Raw genomic sequence first — 20,584 nt, 5'->3', positions numbered from 1 at the left:
TATTTAGAGAAAAATTATCTGCTCCAGAATGCTAGAATGACATTTCTTTATTTCGGTATGATTTTGGCTTTATGATTTTTAAACAAATTAATAAAATATAAAATACAAATTTTTTTTCTTGAAATATATGTTTATTTATTATCTTTGTAGGAATGACCAATATATAATTATCTTGCATACTGGGCATTCCTACAAAGAAATATCATCCATTTAATTATATACAGCATTGAGTAAAGGATCCAGACAGCAATAATAGGTAAAGATAATTTAACTTTCAATAAAAAAATGAAGTCAGAATAAATTTTAAAATGGACAGTTTTCTATATTATCAATGATTTTTTAGAAAATCAGGGCAAACATTCTAGATTTTACAACTTACCATTGTAAAAATTCAACATCATTTTGAATTAATTACTTGCAATTCCAGACACAATATGCCCTCAATTAAACTTCTGATCTCTCCCCTAATTGTAGCCCTTTTACTATTTCCATATCAGTGAATGATTCTATTCTATAACTACTTATGCCCACTTTTGCATCCTGTTATTCTACTCCCTCCTGGTTTGCAATAAATGACACATCACATCTGTATGTGTCTCTGTGTAATTTCTTCTATTTCAAATCTCTCAACTAATTTCTAGATCCATTTTTATTCCCCACCCACTCCCAGCCCCTTCAGAGTTTAAAGTACCATCATCTACTGCTTGGCCTATGACATAGGTGTTTATCTTGGCTAAGTTGCTATTTTTCTCCATCAGTCATCACACAAATCTATTCTTTTCAACATAGCTGGTGATTTGTTTTAGAATAAATTGAGCCCTGGCTGGTGTGGCTCAGTGGATTGAGTTCCAGTCTTTGAACCAAAGGGTCACCTGGTCCATTCCCAGTCAGGGCACATGCCTGGGTTGTGGGCCAGGTCCCCAGTAGAGGGTGCATAAGAAGCAACCACACATTGATGTTTCTCTCCCCCTCTTTCTCCTTCTCTTCCCCTCTGTCTAAAAATAAACACAACTAAAAAATAAATCCAATCATATTGTCACACCATTTTTCTGACTTCTGTCCCTTCTTTTTAAACTTTAACATCTTCACTTATAATTAAGACTAAATTTACTATTGTTGGCCAACAAACATTGGTCCCTACAGATTTCCTCAGTTTCCTAATATTTGATTTAACTTGGCCCTCATTCAGACTCTTGATCACACTGTGCAAACTTCTGATTATGGAGTCTTACCTATAACTTCTTCCATCTTAAATAAACTCCTTACCTGAACACTTTTCATAGTACCTGGCATATAGTATTGACACAATAAAAATGTGTTGAGTGAATAATTAAATGAATACATAGTCACTAAAGCAATTAGTACATCAGATACACTACATATGCATTAGTAAGAAGCCAATGAAATACAGAAAAGTTATTCACTAGCAGAGATTCAGTGATTTATATGAAAATCCATTTCTTTGCCTGAAGCAATTATGATTATGCCATAAGCCAGAATAATCATAATGGATTAGAATCAGCATAGAGGTGGCAGATTATTTTATACTGTTCTTATTTCCTTATCTTTTGAAGCAATATCTACTAAAATTAAAAAGCAAAAAGGACATATTTGGCAATAAATGTCCCAAATATATTTTATTTAAAAAATAATGGTTTTTGCTTTGACCCAAGTTTATTCCTTATAAATGTTGGTTGCAACCTTCCTATCTGAAGAAGGAGAAGGATTGATGATGAAGTTTGATAAACCTATTCTAACATATGTCCTTTCATTTATTTTAGAGTCATCTCTTCAGGTAACTCCTTATATTGAACTTGTTCAAAATGGTTTCCAAACCTTAATGTCCACAAAATATTCAAAAACATTGTAGAAATGCCAACAAGGATTTTTTAAATGTTTTTCTAGTTACATATAATTTAATTCTACAATAGAATCATTTGTTAATATAATTTGCCAACACATTCAATACATGAGTTGTCAAACTTGGCATATATCTAGCATTATGAGAAAAGAGTCTATTTTGAAATTCTCTGAGGTTAGAATATCATTTTGCATTTCATATCACAATACATTTGTCCAGAGTCAACAAGGTGCAATACCTCTGACACTATCCTGTCTTGTGGAATGAGATTGAACATCTCCTGTTTTCAAAGTGCTTTCTCATAAGTTTCTGATTATTGTTATTAGCAATTCCATCATTGGCCAGTTGTTATGTCCATTAATCTTTTGTACTGATGGGATATGGCTAGTAAAAAACTCAGAATTACAGAGCTTCTTTGCAAATATATTACACTCCTATTTTCAGTAAATAGAAACTGATTTTCTTATTTTTAATATGTAAATTAGCCTTTATGTATATTTTTGTTTCTGCTATGGAATGAAGCAGTTAGTACTATGCAACAAACAGAAGCACATCATAATATCTTCAAATGTTCCTCTTATGAGAATTTACTGTCAAAAGCCAGCTTTATAGTTGCTTAAGGGCCACTGCTGTCAAGTGTAATGTGTCTAGGAAGCTCTCAGCAATAAATATACATCACATGAATGGGCTCAGGTCCATGTCAGCAGTTCACTAGTTCTTGTTTATTGTGTCTATATCTAGTTTTCATTTTGGGGGATTATATCTCACTCCGCGTATTCAAATAAACTGCAAAATAATTATTTGCAATAAACCTATTTGACAAAGGTCTTAGACTGAATTTAAATCTTAGAAATTTTGAGAATTGAAAATCTCTTTAAACTACACTCTCATTGGGAATGGAATTAGATGCATTTCCTTTAAAATGTTCCTCATCTAATAATACAAGGAAGCTTTGGAGGTATTGAAATATGTGTGCATTCACTCTGGAAAATTTTATAAGAACACACCCTGGGAATTTTGCTAGTGCTATCCTAATTCTTTTGGTAACAGAAGGCTGAACGGTCTGGTTAAGATTGTCATTTTAAAGTAGTCCCATGCATTTGAAGTATCCGGAGTAAGAAAATGATCATTGCATTTTCTGGAATTTAAATTGGCTAAAGGGAAGCAGAGAGATAAGTTTTTGGAAAGGTTGAGAGACAGAGAAAGGGAGAGAGAGACAAAGAGAATAAATTCAGAAGAGAAAAATCCATATGTGAATAAAAATAGAGTAATAAAATAATATTCACATATGGAAAAATCCATATGTGAATAAAATAGAGTAATGACTAATAGAAGTTCTATGTAAAGAGGAACTAATGAAAATTGACATAAATTTGAAGAAGGTAAAAAAAAAAAAAAAGGAAAAGGTACAGGTACCAATGGCTACTGAGTTTGTATGCTAAGCCAGATACCTTAATAAATGCAGCTGAGAAACTCATAAGATACCTGGGTAGAAAATTATACAACGAGTTATAGTACACACAAAGAAGTATGTAGAAGTTATGGTGATTTTCCTAAAAAGAATGGTCAAGTGTGTGATTGTGTTTGTGTGTGTAAATGTTTTCAGACAAAAGAAAAAATATTGAGTAATGAGAACATATTGTCTACTTGTCTCTGAAAATAGTAATAATTATTATAATCGATAAAAACATGTAAAACTTTCTACATGATAGAGAACATGCTAAACAATTTACATGCATGTCACTTAATCCTAATAGCAATCTAGTCAAAGTTGCTATTATCCAAAGTTTACCAGATGGAGATCTGAGTCTTAGAGAGAATATAAAGCTCATCAAAAAGTATATATTGATTTTGCCACAATTTCAAAAAGGTCTATCAAATTCCAAAGTCCATACCATAGATAATCTTCCATATCCAAGAATACCGATGCTTTATCATCCAATAATCCTCTTATGTTTCTTTTTGCTCTAGTGTGCACATATGAATTTATATGCATCAGGTTTGAATTTAATGTGGCTCCTTTTTTTATTTTCCAAGTAACACAAATTTATCCCATTCTAAAATCAGTATTGCCAGAGGGAAAGGTGGGTAAGGGGTGGTAGAAGAGGGCAAAGTGGGAAATAAATAGTGGTGGAAAGACTTGATTTAGGGTGATGAGTGCACAATGCAATAGACAGGTGATTTGTTATAGAGTTGTACACTTGAAACCTGTATGGTTTTAAAAACCAGTCACCCCAATGAACTCAATACAAAATGCTACTATGACTAACTACGACTGACACAGACTTTATTTTGTTCTTATATTTTTAATCCTCACTTGAGGACATGCTTATTGATTTTAGAGAGAGGAGAAGAGAGGGAGAGAGAAAGGGGGAGGGAAACACTGATGTGAGAAAGAAACATCAATTGTTTGTCTCCCGTATGTGCTTCCAATCAGGAAGCAAACCTGTAACCAAGGAATGTGCCCTGACTGAGAATCAAACCCACAAACCTTCAGTTCACGTGGACAGTGCTCCAACCAGTGGAGCCACACTGGCCAGGGCCACAACTGGCCACATTTTAACACCCTTCTAAGCAGGCAGCATAAATGCCATCCTTTTAAATCTGCCCCTCAAAATCTACAGTATATTGATTTATACATGTCACGCATTTTTGTCCATTTTGCTGTTATTTCACATAAATTGGGCCATGACATTCATGATGTCAAGAAATGTATCTGATTTATCTTTGCACTCTTAGAACTTAGCACAAAACTGGCATATAGTAGATGCTAGTATATATTGAATAAATGGATATATAAGAAATGATCATAGCTTGCCTCACTCTCCTAAGGTTTCATGGATCAGAATTTATATTTTGTATTCTCATGAGTCAGTAACACTCTGTATTAAGGCTCTACAGTAGAGTGGTTGAAAGTGTGGCGACTGAGCCAGCCTGCCTGTAGTAGGATCATGGCACTTAGATATATGAGTTGTGTGACATTAAGCAAGAGAGCTTATTTTGCTTCCTTATCTGAAAAAAATGAATCATTATAATTATAATAGAACTTATCTCAAGGGATTTTAGAGCAGAATAAATAAAAGAATATGTATTTTGCTGAGCATTCCTTTCTTCTTCATGCTTTATTGGAAATCTGACACTTCCCAGAAGGTGCTATTTTCCATAGTCTTGTCAAAAGTGTTTTTTTTTTTTTTTTTTGTCATATCCTTAGATCACTAGGACTTGAGGTGGGATATGTATTCTTGAACACTACTTCTGCTTCTACTTCTACTTCTGTTTTAACTTTCATGCTACTTTAAAAAAGGAAAACAAAAGCAGAAAGAAAAAACAATTTTGTAGCTTACATCTTCAAACTGCCCCCATTTCCTCTCCTTTTCTCTCTCTCTTGCAACCATTGCAAACTTTTACCATCAACATTCTACCACAACCAATCCTGTCAAGGTCACAAATGAACACCACCTTGCTAATTTGATAGTCAGCTCTCACACTTCACCATCTACTCAATTGGACTTGACACAGCTGATCACTTTGTCTTTGAGAAGCCTTCTTTATTAGACTTCAAGTAAAACATTCTCTCCTGGTTTTTCTCTCATTGACTATCTATATATCAATATCCTTTTTGAAATTGCCCCATTTTCCTAGACATTTATAGGTCAGTGTTTTTTTTTTTATGACTCAGTTCTAGCTATATTTATTCTTTTGGTGCAGTGGCTCATCTTCTCCTGTTGTTTAGACCAAATATATTGACATGTGTACTACCTTAAATACTACCTTTCAGTCTTCTATGTATCTGACACACCAGCAAACTGCATTGTCTATACCTTAAAACATATCCACAGTCAACCATGTTTATCACCATTGTCATAAAGACCTGGTCCAAGATATCTTCATCTTCTGCCTAGAATACTGTTAATAAATTTCTCAGAGGTCAACCTGATCTTGACTGCTGATCCTCAACACAAGGGCTAAAGAAATTTTATTGAAATTTGATTTAAATCATTTCAACCCTCTGCTTGAAACACTACTAACTTTCCATTTTCACACACACGCACAATAAATATCCTTACAGCTGTCTACAAGGCTTTGCTCATCAGCTTCCCTCATCACCTCTTTGATTTTATCTCTTTCCCTCTCTCCCTCACTCAGCTCAACATTTCAACATTTGCTTCTTTTTTATGTTTTCACACTTTATTTGGTTCTTTTAAATAATCTGCTAGATGATTTTGTTAGCTGCTCATTTTTGTGATTTCATCTTTTATTTCTTTAAACCTTTTATACATGATATTTTGCATTCTGTTTTGATAGTTTTCATATCTAAGGTCCTAGGTAGGGAGCAGGACAATCAGTGTGGTCTTTTCTACTGACTCTCCGTTGTGGCTGTTGATCTTTTATGACAAGCTTATATCTATGTGGTTTTAATCTGTGGGAAACCTATGGATCTTGGTTGGGCATATTTTTTTCCAAAGAGGATTTACATTTGCTTTAGTAGGGAGTCAAGTGGTGATATAAACCTGGAACTACTCTGTTCCCCTTTTAAAGACTCAGGCTTAGTGTGGGAATTTCCATCCAGGTCCCTCTTCCTGCTGCTCACCCAAGTGTACTCCTGATACTATTGTTTGTCCTTCAGAGTCTTTACATTTCCAGGTGGGAAACATAAAAGTGTTTAAGCTCCTATGTGAGATGAATCAAGCTAAAAAGTACACTTCTTGGAGATTTTTCTGACCATGTGCAATCTTATTCATTCACTAAAGCATATGTTGTATTCAAGATCTAATCACTTTGCTACGGTAGGATCCATCAGAGCCTTCATCAGAAGCTGAAATACCAGTAATGTGCTTTCAAAAGCATCCATCAACATTTGCTTCTGATCATGTTCTTTAAACACACTGTGTATATGTAGACAATGAAATACTACTTAGCCATAAAAAGAACAAAATCTTACTATTTGTGACAGCATGGATGGACATAGAGTGTATTATGCAATACAATAAGTCAATCAGAGAAAGGCAAATACTGCATGATTTAACTCATATGCAGAATCTAAATGTAAGCAAGCAAACAAATTTGAAACATAGTCAGTGATAAATATGTATGGTACTAGTTAGCTCCTAGAAATATTAGGTGGATCACCATGTAAAGTATATGATTGTTTAATGACTATACCATACAGCTAAGATCAATACCAAATAACATTAAAAGTAAACTGTAATTTCAAGAATTAAAATAATAAACAAACCCTTAGGCATGTTCCAATCTCAAGGCCTTTTCACTCTGCTCTGTCTTCAAAGCTCATCCCTAGGAATCTATAAGTTTTTTTCCCTCATCTTCTTCATGACTTTTCTCAAAGAGTACCTTCTTAGTATATCCTCTCTATACTATCTTTTTATAATTAATTCCCTTAAATACCTCTTCCACATTTTACCTGCTTTATTTTTTGATATGACTCCTTTCAGGTAATAACATACAACATAATTTTTTTTTACTGATTTTGATTATTTTGCTTCCCTTTTCTAAAATGAGAATTTTTGTCCATTTTATTGTTTGTTTTATCTGTGACACCTGTAACAGGGCTTGGCACCTAGTATCTTATGTAGTTGCAAACAAATATTTTTAAGTATTTGTTTGCAACTACATAAGCTTGTATAACTGGAATGTTATAATGCATATATTATGAGTATTATGTATGCAATGTTAGAAGAGGAGGGTGTGTAGCATGTGTATGGTGTTTGACACAGAAATCACTCAATAAATGTTAGCTATTATTATTAGAAAACTGATATGCACATAATGGATGTTATATATGTTTGCTGTACATGGATGAATGAATAAATAATTAGTGAAAGAAAGTAAAAAGCAAAGCCCTGGCTGGCACAGCTCAGTGGATTGAGTGCGGGCTGCGAACCAAAGTGTCGCAGGTTTGATTCCCAGTCAGGGCACATGCCTGGGTTGCAGGCCATGACCCCCAGCAACCTCACATTGATGTTTCTCTCTCTCTCTCCCTCCCCTCCCTCTCTAAAAATAAATAAGTGAAATCTTTTAAAAAAGAAAGAAAGTAAAAAGCATAATGTGGTATTAATATTCTTTTAAAATGCTGTATTTTTCTATTATGAGGATACCCTGGGTATCAGGCCAACTGTGGCCAACTGTGGCCAACTGTGGCCAAATCCTGGATACAGCCACATAAACATTGGAGCTAGCATTGCCTTTTCCACACATTATCTAAGTCTCAGCCTGAACAGTTCTTATCAGTATTCCAATTGTTCAATAAAGACACTTAATAAACTCAGAGTAGCTGAAGAGCTGTCACTGAGCAGCCTAATTGAATAGTCCTGAGTACACGATAGGACCCAAAAGAGTAGGAAAGATTAGGAGCATGAACGGGTGCTGACCTCAGGAACACACACTGTGGTGTGACCCACAATGTCATGAACAAATTCTCCAAACATCAGCTGATTGTCAGAAAAAGTAAGACAGGAGACACACCTAAAGAAACGATCAATTGCATTTGAGTTTTCTACAAAATATGTTTTCTAAATGACACACTACAATGGGATAAATACTAACTGAATCTCTAAAAAGTTATATGTAGCATAATTTATGTGAATATAAAAATTATATTTTCTGAACAGGATGCAAAAAGTTTGCAATGAGTGACATCTCCCTACCACAGGCATTCACTGATCGCTTCTGTCCCCGTGCCGGTGCTGAACAATGTCATATAAACCAAACTCTCACTGACTATGTTTCAGAATTGTTGTTTGAACTCCAGCGAGGAGTTCAATCTGCAAGGCTCACCAATTTACTGCTGAATTGTTAAAAAACACATTTCATCTCTCAACCTATTTTTTCAATAGTATTTTAACAAAAGTAAATGAGATCATCTCTGCTTTTGGGAATTTATAATTTTAACATAAAACAAACATTACATAACATGTTATAATATAAAGGGGAAGATGGACATTACTTTTTCAGCTTAAGGTATAAATGAATAAAAATTGTGTATATTTATTGTGTATAACATGGAGAGAGAAATACACATTGTAAGTTACTACCACAATCAGGCTAATTAACAAATATATCACCACACTTAGTTATCTTTTTTTTTTTTTAGTGTGGTGAGAACATTTAAGATGTACTATCTTAGCAAATTTCAAGTATACAGCACAGGGCTATTAATTAAATATGTAACACTATACATTGGCTCTCCAAAACTTACTCATCTTCAAATTGGAAGTTTGTACTCGTTGCCAACTGCTGCTCATTTAGTTTCAACTGAGTGTCATTAGTAATAACGTCAAAAGATAATGAATAAGTTAATATTAAAGAATAAGTAGAACTTGAATAAAATCTGGAAAGAAAGGTTAGGATTTGATGTCACAATACAATAGCATAGCACAGCATGTGGCTATTGTATGTGGAGCCAATATAAAGGGTGGAGATTTGACATTTAATAGTGGCATTAATACCATACTGGGAAAGCAGCTCAACTTCTCTATGTTTCTATAATTTCCTGATCTATAAATAGGCATAATACTAGTGAAATTGCATGTGATGATTATTATTATCAGAAAGACCTCATGAGTTCTTGGGAAAATTAAATTTTAAAAAATATGGAGAAATCAATTAATATATTTATTATTCACTAGTGATTATTATAAAGAGATGTTGCTTACAAATTAATGAATACTATTATGATTTGTGATTTCAAGAGTCTTTCAAACATGTTGGAATGATGTCATGTATAAAACACATACAAACACATAGTAATAGTATATAAGAAAGGCATTAAATACAAACAATTGTAAAAACTAAGCACTACGAGCAAACAATAGCTTCTAGTGGTGTGACATGGAGAGAGAGAGAGTCAAACAGAATCAGAGACAGAGAAAAAGCCAGAGACAGAGAGATGGTGACAGAAAAAGAAATATGACTGTTAGCTGGAGTTCTATGAAGGAGATAAGCTTATAAATGAGTTTGGCCAGCTGATGATCATAATCAAGTATTTCTTTTTGCACCTTTAGATATTTAATATTTAACCTTCCCAGAATGAGGTCATAAAACATCATGTGCACTCCTCAAAGTCACACAGGAATATCTGTACACATCTTGAATAACAACATGAACTCAGTATTCTTCAGTTTTTCTGAAACTTACATGTTCTTTAAGTTTCTCAGCTGAAAAATCAAAATTCATCCTGCAAACACTTTTTGACTTAAAAAAACTTTATTTATCTATTTATTTATAGACAGAGGAGAACAGAAGTAGAAACATCGATTTATTAGACAAATATCTATTGGTTGTCCCCTGTTCTCCCTCAACTGGGGACCCAGCCCACAACCCTGGCAGGGAATTGAACCAGCAGCTCTTCAGTGTGAAGGCCAGCACTCAATCTACTGAGCCACACAAGCCAATTATTATTATTATTATTATTATTATTATTATCCCACATTTTTCATCAGATTTTCCATTTGTATTATCCCAAACGCAATACTGTACATAATCCCATTATTACATAGATCACATTGTATTGATTCTCTTTTTCATTATTATACTTGGATTAAGGGATTGCCTCATTTTTGTTTCCCTACTGTTTTCCCCAGAGTTAATATTCAATAAAATGTTAACTAAGTAAATCTTCTATAGAAAAGTAAAGATATGGACTGGAGAAAAAGTAGTGATGTATGCAGTATTATATTGTTAGATGAATGCACTATGTAAAAAAGTTCTAGGGAATGGAAATGACCAACACCAGGGTTTATTAATCAAAAAATATCCCAATTTGTCTATTATAGAATGTGGTTCCTTGTGGAAATACAAAAAACAGAACAATTGTGAATGCACATAGGAGGAAAAAGTACAATATACACCAGAAAAAGGAGAAGTCTGGTCTGAAGATAATCAGGAAAAGTCAGTACAAAGAGGCACTGAGAAAAAGAAAGGTGCAGAAAGGTAGATCAATAATGCTGTTTGCTGAAACACTAGAAAATTATAAGATTTGCCCAAGGAAGTGTCATTGGGCGCACTTATAGAGTACGGTTTTAGTGGAATTGCGTGAAACACAAATTGCAGAGCTTAAGGAAACTGGAGAAGAAGTGGTATTAATAGGTATAGAGATTTGGCAGGAAAGGGCCCATCTAAGAAAAGCCACTTCGTTATTAGTTTTCTGTGTCCTTGAAGACTCAGAACCAAGCAAGATTACAATTATATTTTGCTCAATTTCAATTAAAAACAGTAAAAAATCAGCCCTGCCTTTTAACACAAGATAAGAGCAATTTATTTTTCAATGGGTTCAAATTTTTCAGGTTCTTAAAACCACAAAGGGAAGCATCCACCTTACCAGCTATCATTAATTTTATCTGCATTGCTTGGGCACTGAATTAGACCTTCTACATCTTTCCCTGCCTTAACAGGACAACTGAGAGTATCCAAAGTACAATATCAATACTTATCTATTCTAAATTACCTTGGGAAATATTACCTGTGTGTGAATATTAGCTGAAAGAGAATACTCCAAGTACAATAATTGGTCTTCTGATTATCAGTTTTTTTTTTCCTGGCTCTTTAGCTCTCTGGCCTCCCAGGTATACAGATAGGTTTTAAATGAGCCTATTACTAGAGTAAACAAAAGCTATTGAAGTCATCCTTTCAGGCACAAGGTCAGAGTTTAGACAAATCACAGAGTTTTTATTTCTGAACTTGGTTAGTGGAAAATTGTTGCTGAAAAAAGAAAGGCATGCTTTGAAACCTTTGCTCCAAAACTGAATCTATTTTGGTATGAAGGAGTGCACAAGAGTGCTCACCCTCAGAAAAGAGGAGACAAGAAATGTTAAGTGTGGAAACCACATAAGAAAAAGGACCCATTCATGCTTTCATCTAGAGATGAAATTTAGTTTAGGAAAGTTTCTTGGAGTTAGTATTAAGAATGACAATGCTGTTTTTGTGCCATCCCATTCTAAATGTCACATAGTATTGTAATCTACACAATGTATATAAATCTAATAGCTTATAGAGTACACTAAAAAAACAAACTTTCATGATTTGAAGTTATCAAGTAGGGAAAACAACAAAGTTACTCTTAAATTTTTAATTTATTTTCTCAGAATAAAAATATGCTTTATAAGATAGAGTAAGTGAAAGGGGTAAATAAGGAAATATGTCTACAATATATTTACATAAAATGTTTGAGCAACAATATGTGCTATATTTGTTTTTACTGTTGTCTAACATGTGTATTATCTGTTTTTGTTCACATGTGTGCATGTAAATTTGCTGTATTTCTCTCAATATGCATGCTGCCATAAGAAATCATATTTAAATGAGGAATTAAGCAGCTTCCCTGAAGCCCAATTTGGTGTGTATCAGTGGACTGAGTGCTGCCTGCAAATCAAAGGGTCACTGGTTCAATTCCCAGTCAGGGCACATGCCTGGGTTACAGGCCAGGTCCCCAGTAGGGGGCACACAAGAGGCAATCACACATTGATGTTTCTCTCCCTCTTTTTCCCTCCCTTGCCTTCTCTAAAAAAATAATTAATTAAAAAAAAGTTTCCTTGAAAATTACTTAGGTTATAGTCTCCAATAATCATGTTTAATTTATCTATAAATGAAATAGTCTCAACAATGATTGCATTGTACTATGATCAGAGAAAGATTATATTAACAAGAGGAAGATAACTGTATCTTAGAAATATCTTAAGCTTAAAAATAACAAATTCAAAGAATAAGAAATTTTAAAATAATAATAATAAACATACCCATTACCCATACATCATTTTCCCTTTCTGCTCTCTCTCCCTCACTTTCATTATGAAATTTTTAAATTTCAACATGACCTGGGCAAGACCGTGAGCATCCCACAAATAGAGTGTGTAGCCCATGGTAGAGGAATGACTATAACAGGGCTCCATGTAACAGTCTGTAATATCCTGGTAACCTGGATCACTGTGATCATTTATTTCTTCTCATTTAAGTTTATTTAACCACCTCTCATTAAGACATCTAAAGGGGGGAGACACAAGTGCTTCAGCTCACTGGACAGTTACATTTTTTTAGAGTCCTGTTACCTGCATTGTAATTTACATGCCACTCCCTTCTAATCAGTATAAACCACTGGCGCTCTACCTCATGACCACTGGCTGCACTGATGAAAATGAAGTTCCCAGTTTTTAGTGTCAGAACGTTAGCATCAGACTTTAGAACTTGGCTACATAATTGACTGATGTGTATATCTCAGTGCTGACCTTCTGAGGATGAGGCAACAACAAGCATGAAAATGAAACTGAAAATATTCCCCGAACTTCACTTAACATTTCATTTGAATCAGTAAGCTTTCCAAGGAAAGGATAAAATCAAATATACTCTTAAGAATATGTAATTTAACAAATTTAAGTCTTCAAGGTGCTTAGTAAATTTGGAAAGACATAAAGGAAGAATGAATATACTTATACTACACAGAAACACAAAATACCAATTTATAAATCAATATGTAAATTCATGAAAAAATACAATTATTAAAAGTAATGAGGATAATACTAGTGACAGAGGTAAAATTTATAGTGAGCTTTGGCCATATATGTCAGATATGTGCTAAACTGTATAAAATTGAGTTTCTGAGAGTTATTAGTACTGTAAGGGAGCCGAGCCTCAAAAAATGTTGTGAGTCTTCAAGATTATAAATTGGGTCTCTTCATCTAGTTGTTCTGGCTGTACACCTCTAAGGCTTCCAGTCACATCATAGATATATGCCAATTTATGCAATAGCTCAAGGGCAGGACAGAAGGTTTTTGGTCTCCAGACTAAATACTTGAGGACCCAGGGAGAACCCTTTCCTTAGTAAACTCCTATTGGCTTTCAAAGTCTGCACACACTTAGGGAAAATTCTCTATCTCTCTCTCTCTTTCTCTCTCTCTCTCTCTCAGATGCACACATACACACACTTATTGAACATGCACATTTTTAAAACTCCTCTAACACTTTGGTTCAAACTTAGCCCTATTTTACAAATATATAGTTATTTATTTAACAATTGCATTTCCTATCTGATTATGGTAGTGATACATACCCAATATGGTCAATTGAAAATGCACAAGAAATAATAAAACATACCCATTACCCATATATCATTTTCCCTTTTACCTTTCTCTCCCTCCTTTTTCATCATTTATTTATGAGCTCAAAATCAGAACAAAATTAACAAAAACACAAACCCTGTCCACAACTTGGTTTACTTACCTCATTGTGAAACATATCATTTGTAAGAACAAAGAATATGTTTTATAGATATTTTACCCCATAAAACATACACTTGAGCAGATGGTCCTGCTTCCTCTGCTTCCCTTAGCCCCTCCCTCCCAGCTCCCCATGTTCAGTCTGGGAGCAGGGAACAGAGTCCCATTCAAACAAAGTTGCCAGTATTAGTAATGCAGTAAGCCACAGCTAAAATATCCATCCTAATGCTCTGTTGAGGGGAAGGAGACCATAAACTACATATCTCCTTAGGTTCTCTAATTTTCCGTCAACTAAATTATGACCTTTTGATTTAATCTAATACTCTCAATCTCACTTATTAATGCTGGCTTAGATGTCAAACAAGTGAAATGTTCATTATGGGATAGGCCAACCACAAACTTTATTACTGAATCTAAACACTTGTCCCGGTATTTTGATGAGAAATATAGAATAATTTAAAACTTAGCCAAAGTTGATATGAACATTTTTTGTTATAAAATATTAAAAGTAATAATTATACAATAGGTTTTCCCTTGAATCAGTTTCACATATTTGCCAATACTAGAATATTTTATTTCAGGATAAAATACTTAAGAAATAAACAACTTTCATTTGGTTTTTCTTCACCCTCCTTTTTGACTAAATAAGGAAATAAATAGAAAACCATAAGGACAGTGCTATTCACAAAAAGTCCAGAGAAATCTTATTCTTTAATATAAGAAAAACCTAGACTGTTATACTAATAGCCTCAGAGTATTTTAACATTTTCTCCTTCATGCTTTTCTACCTGAAATTTAAATCAGTTGCCAACTATCAAAATGGGCTAATCCAACCAGTGAATCTTCTGTGGCATGGTGTTTTCATTTTTGCTTTCCCTTGCATGTTTCTACTGTGATTTTTACTATAGCTATTGTCTTCCTTCAATCTATCCATGAACCTGCTGCCCCAAGCATTTGGACAAAACAAATTTATTCAAGAAATTCATATCACATATTCCAGTCAAGTGCTATTTGTGTGTGTGTTAATCATTCTTTGCCCAGTCCTAATTTTATTCCTGCATAGTGTGGACTCACAGTTTTATGGCTTTTAAAAAATGGTAACTATGAAAACCATTTTCATGAACAACAAAATAAAAGTGATGTATTGGTCTCAAATAGAGGCAGGCCAGAGAGAAGTGAGGACCTGGGGGCGACGTAAGGGAAGAGAATCATATTGTCTCTGGGGGCACACTGGAAGATGCTAATGTGGAAGGAATACTGGAAAGCATATAAAGTTAAGAAATCTCTATAAAACACCATACAAAATTCATGTTATTCTGTCATAGTTCCTATCCCTTCCATCTTCCTAAATACTGAGGCACTCACCTCCAGGAGACACCCCAGAAGTCTTTCTAACACGGCTATAAAGAAAGTGATCCATGAGTGCAGTGCTGTATGGGGCAGCCTCACTGTAAACTATCACTTGGCGGGTCTGAAGTTCTGCTCTGCTTCAGAAACTAGATTATGTGATGGCCAACGGTGAACCTGATGATCTTGTTTTGGAGGCTACACAAGCACATTTAGAAAGAACAAGAGCTTGAATGATATTATTAAGAAAATCAATCTATAGTATTACAGGTTCAACCAGGAATGATATCTTTTAATAGCCTGAACTACATTCCTAAAAAGTTTAAGGTTTCTGAATGTCTAATATTAGCAATGGCATGGAATCCTTCCCTGCTTGGTCCATGTGAACATTAAATATAAATTAAAAAATAGAATGTTTTATGATATAAAGAAATAATCAACATACACTGATTTGTCATCTATTCCTGGAGCACAATTTAAAACACATTATTATCCTAGAAAGGCATGCTCTTTTAAGTTGTACTGATTTTTATTTTTGTTTCAAAGTAGCAGTTACATTATTTATCTTATGACTACATTTTTAAATGTGTTGTTAGACTGGAGATTCACAAGCTCCATAAGTGGCAATGACATGAACATTGACTTCACATATGCTTGAAGTCAACAGTGTGCCAATTAGCAGAACTTTTCAGGGGAGTAGGCGGTTGACTTTATGAAAATAGTTGGTATTCTAAACTATTCTGCAAACCCCAAAAGAGATATATTTGTCTAAAGATGGAGAACTGAGAATATCTTAATATGTGCACAATTTGAATACTGTTTGGGATAAAGCAAAATTAATTCATTTATCTTCAATCATTCAATTTAACTGAGCAAAGCATAAACAACATTCACAATCTTTGATGCCACTAAAAGCAACTAGATAACAGGACAATAAAGATAAGGAGATGGTTACTTGCCTGTGCACCTTAAATGCTGAACAAATGTTGGGTAAAAACAGTGAACATTCAAAAAAGAAGAAAACTCATTTTTCTTAAATAGCAATTTCTAGGGTGAGGAACTTTGTCCATTTTGAAAAATTCCTCTATTAATGTATTCTATATATCCTAACTCACATTATGTAGTATTCTAAGACAGATTCCTTCAATACTGAAATATCTAAGACAGGCACATTTGGGCCACTGTAGACATAATATGGTAAATAATCTCTAAGGAGCTTGATGGTTAATATATCTTTCTAAAGTGATGAACTTACTATTAGTTCATCTAATGTGATGAACTGACTTACAATGTCTAATGTCAAGTCTTTTATACTTTTTTTACTCTCTCCAAATGAAACAGTGGCAGATGGAATAGTACAACATACAATTAAAGTGCAAACACTGAAGTCACTTACAGTATCTACTTTTGAGCCCTTGGGGGGTCTCTTTGCAAAAAGAAATGTTGGTAATGTGTATATCACTAAGCTTTACCTAAGATTATTGTCTGAGTTTGTTGAAACTAAATAGAATCTAAGGTTTTTTAAAACAGAATTTTCTTAGTGAGAATTAGTAAGTGTTCAAATGGAGGGCTTTGTCATATTATCTATCATACTGCAATCCTTATTAAGAAACAAAGTGCATTGGAAGCCACTTTTGCAAGATTGTTTAATTTAAAGCAAATTCTTACACTGGCTACTAACCTTTAAAAATGAACTACATATTAGCATTATTCATTTCTCTCATGTGTTTCATCAACCATTTAATAACTGAAATCCTGACTAATACAAAGGTCAGACTAAAAGCATCCTTACTTACCATCATCATGCTGGCCAAAACATGTAGTGAAGAAAGAAACAAGGAAAATTCCAGAAGCTAACCATTTCCAGAGATAAAACTGTTGTAACATCTTCTGTCGAGTTCCACTCAAGGCCTATCTGAAATAACAAGAGGGAGAAAGAGACATTGTCAAATTCATTAATCTGTTATAGGTAAACACAACTGTCACAGCACCGAAAAGCCTTAATGACTTCATAGTTAATTACCTCTGCCAAGCTATCCATTAACAAAGTAACACACTTAATGCACTGGAACTCTTTATCCACTTGAATTTTCAGACAAGTAATCCCTAAGGAAAACTAGCTTCTCTGTTACTTACTTTGTAAACAAGTAAGTTGAAAACATACTAATATTATCAGAACCATACTCGCTTTAAATGTGCGACCCTGTTAGTGAATCAAATGTTAATCAGTTTAAGTTACTAAATTTATCTCGCCAATAGTATACTTCAACTATAAAGTGTCAGGTGTTCTGCAACAATTTAAGATGGTAAGCCAGTTGTTAGTACGCTACATAAAAATTTTCAATGGACATTTGTATTATACAATTAAGTAGAAAAAGCCTTCATTAAAATGTTAATTCCTTTAAGTACAGCGATACAAGATTGACTTAACTATCCAAGTAAGACTAAGTATAAACCACCAATTTTTACCATATCTGCCTTATGAAGCACAGGGATAAATTTCAATTTAAGTCCTTTGTTTTCCTGTGCAATCTCCCAGTAAATAATGGAATTGAACAAAACATTAATGCCCAGTGAGCACACCAGCAGGCTTATTGAAAGAATAATATGCCCAGTTTCCTGGTAAATTGAATAATTTATTCACACAAAATTGCTCAAAATGACCTTGATTATATGGAGATACAAGAGGGGTAGAAACTTTGTTCCTCTACCTCAGAGGTTCCAAACTCAGACACCTACCAGGAACAAAAAGACAAAAGAAAAGAGTGAATTAGCCTAAAGGGACAACAGGATGGTGAGGGCTGTGACAAAGTGTGGAGTGCAAGGTCTGTGTGAAGAGCCCAGCTGGCTGGCGCTCAGCTTCTGTCAAAGCTTTTCATGTGGGAATGCAAAAGGATGTTGCCAGGTCTTCTGATTTTCCAAAAAATGGTAGAAATCCAAACTGCTCAGTGTTCAGATGGTTGTCCCATCCTGTTCATGGAATAAATGTTTCTGGCAGGTCATACTGCTCTCTGAAGTCCCTCGGCCGATGACTCCCACCCAGGATTTGCTCTCTGAGACTAGTTGCAGGTAACATTCAATACAATGCACAGAGCAAATATTTTAGTTCTGCCTTTACATGCATTTTATTTCATTTATCATTTTATACTTCATAAAGATTTCTGCACAGTAGAATATATAAATAAATAAATAGCTTATTTTAAATTGTTATATGGCCCTCACACTCTTTTTTTTCCCTAGCTGGTAAAGGACTGAGCCTCTGCTTTTATAACTTCCAGACACTGATAGCTCACACAAGAGCCCATCTTTAGGTATCAAGAGAATGTAACAATCTGTGTTTACTTGCTTACTTGCCAGTAAAATGCAAGTAACATAAAAGTAAAATTGACCAAGGGAAAAAGCCAGTGAATCAGTGTGGATTCTTTTTAAATTCGAGCTCTTCACCTTATCTGTTATAAGACTTTGAGCAAATTAAATGGCATTTATGTCTCACTTTCCTCATTATTAACATGGAGATAACATAGTGCACCTACCCCATCAGTTTGTTTTTAGGATTAAATAAGTGGCTATAAATACATGTTTAGAAGAGTGACTCAGACGAAGTAAGCACTCCATAAAGCTTAATATGAGTATTTTTGACTTAGCATCTCTGAATTCTTCAAAGTGCTTTAATACATATTTTCTTAATCTGTCTGTAGCATAGCCTCTCAGGTTGGCATTATTATTCCATTCTGTGGGGAAAAAGTCATGTTCCCAGGCTTAAGAATACAAACTGGTGAGTGAATAAAGAAGTGGTATAGTTTGCAAGTCTGAAACCTCTGTTCTGTGTTTTACAAAAAGGGATAGAAAATGTCTGAGAATGCGTAAATGAGAAGGCTTCAAGTGTTTCATGGGTCTAAACAGCTTACCCTCTGATATCCTAACGGGGAGATATTATATCACTCTTCATAACCCTAGAGTACCCTAGAAAGATTTATGCAAAAAATGGCTTCAATTCCTTTTTAAAAAAATTGGAGAACATAGAGAAATAGAAAACAGTTTTTAAAATCAAAAACAAAAGCAAAGAGACAACACTTAAAAAACATTGATTAGGAAAAAAAGAACTTAAAGGACAAGCAACACCTCACTAACTGGCAAAAGAGCACAATGTGTAACTTTGGGTCCTCAGTCTACCAGCTTGGTTGCCCTGTCGCTGGTTTAGGTTTTAGTGTTGCACCCTCACATATGGTGCTACTTTCTTTTGCCTCTGATTCAGACCATTTGGTTTCATTGACAGCCTTCAAGATGAAAACAACCTGATGGGTCATAATTCAAAATCATTAAAGTTACTGCTATTACTATATCTCCGGAAATATAACCTCTTAATCCATGATCCTATAAATTTATTAGAAGATTACATTTTTTCTCTTTAAAATGTCATAATTAAAACTTGCCTAAAAATTCATTTGGAAGAGATGTAATATTTACCATCTGCAGCAATAAGAACATGCTTATTTTTGAATAATAAGAAACATAGTAACTTTTCTAATTTTTTACTATTTAATTTATATGTGCATTATTTTTCAAAGCAAATTTTATCATTTCAATGGGCTCAGTATTTTTAACAAACTAAAAGTTATGACTCACCATGTTTACCTGATACCCCAAGACATGGAGCACACATTAACTTAAGAAAACCTCAGTCCTAAAAAAAGATATAATGAGACAATACCTCCAGGAAAGAGGCTGTGTTCTCCAATCAAAAGACTAAGGACCAGCATAATAAATACACTTACTGTGCCAATCAACTAATAGTGGTACTTCTGTCATCAAATAAGTTGGAATAGATCAAACATTTCAGTTTAGAAATCATTTTCATTACTCATTTTACAATCTCTAGAACTGTAGGAAGAGTTCTTAAAGGAGATAAAACTCCAAATATTGTTAAATGATGGTAGATAAATGAAAGATATTTCATACACCACCTCCAATGTGGTGCTGTACCTTATAAATTTTCTATCAAATTCTGCTATGTTCTCTGAGTACAAATTTTCCCTCCCCATCTCCTTTACCCATAATGTTCTGTTCCAGCAACCTAGAATATGACCAGTTCTAAGCAGCAATGTAGCTGACCTATAAATAAGCTGATTGTACTTAATTTTCAGGACATAAT

At 34.1% G+C, this 20,584-nt stretch overlaps 1 protein-coding gene across 2 annotated transcripts in view; it reads right to left on the bottom strand.

Annotated features, from left to right (window-relative positions):
* Positions 1-20,584, bottom strand: part of PCDH15 (protocadherin related 15) — a 775,879-nt gene that overhangs the window by 653,091 nt on the left and 102,204 nt on the right. For both annotated transcript variants that reach the window (XM_036026943.1, XM_036026942.1), the window contains exon 2: positions 17,229-17,347. In XM_036026943.1, the coding sequence (XP_035882836.1) occupies positions 17,229-17,319 (91 nt within the window). In that variant the 5' untranslated portion in view covers positions 17,320-17,347. The remainder of the gene's footprint in view (positions 1-17,228; positions 17,348-20,584) is intronic.

This window comes from Phyllostomus discolor, chromosome 5 (genome assembly GCF_004126475.2).
Source record: "Phyllostomus discolor isolate MPI-MPIP mPhyDis1 chromosome 5, mPhyDis1.pri.v3, whole genome shotgun sequence".
In the NCBI taxonomy this organism is placed as follows: Eukaryota; Metazoa; Chordata; class Mammalia; order Chiroptera; family Phyllostomidae; genus Phyllostomus; species Phyllostomus discolor.
This window is presented reverse-complemented; position numbering and strand designations above follow the sequence as displayed.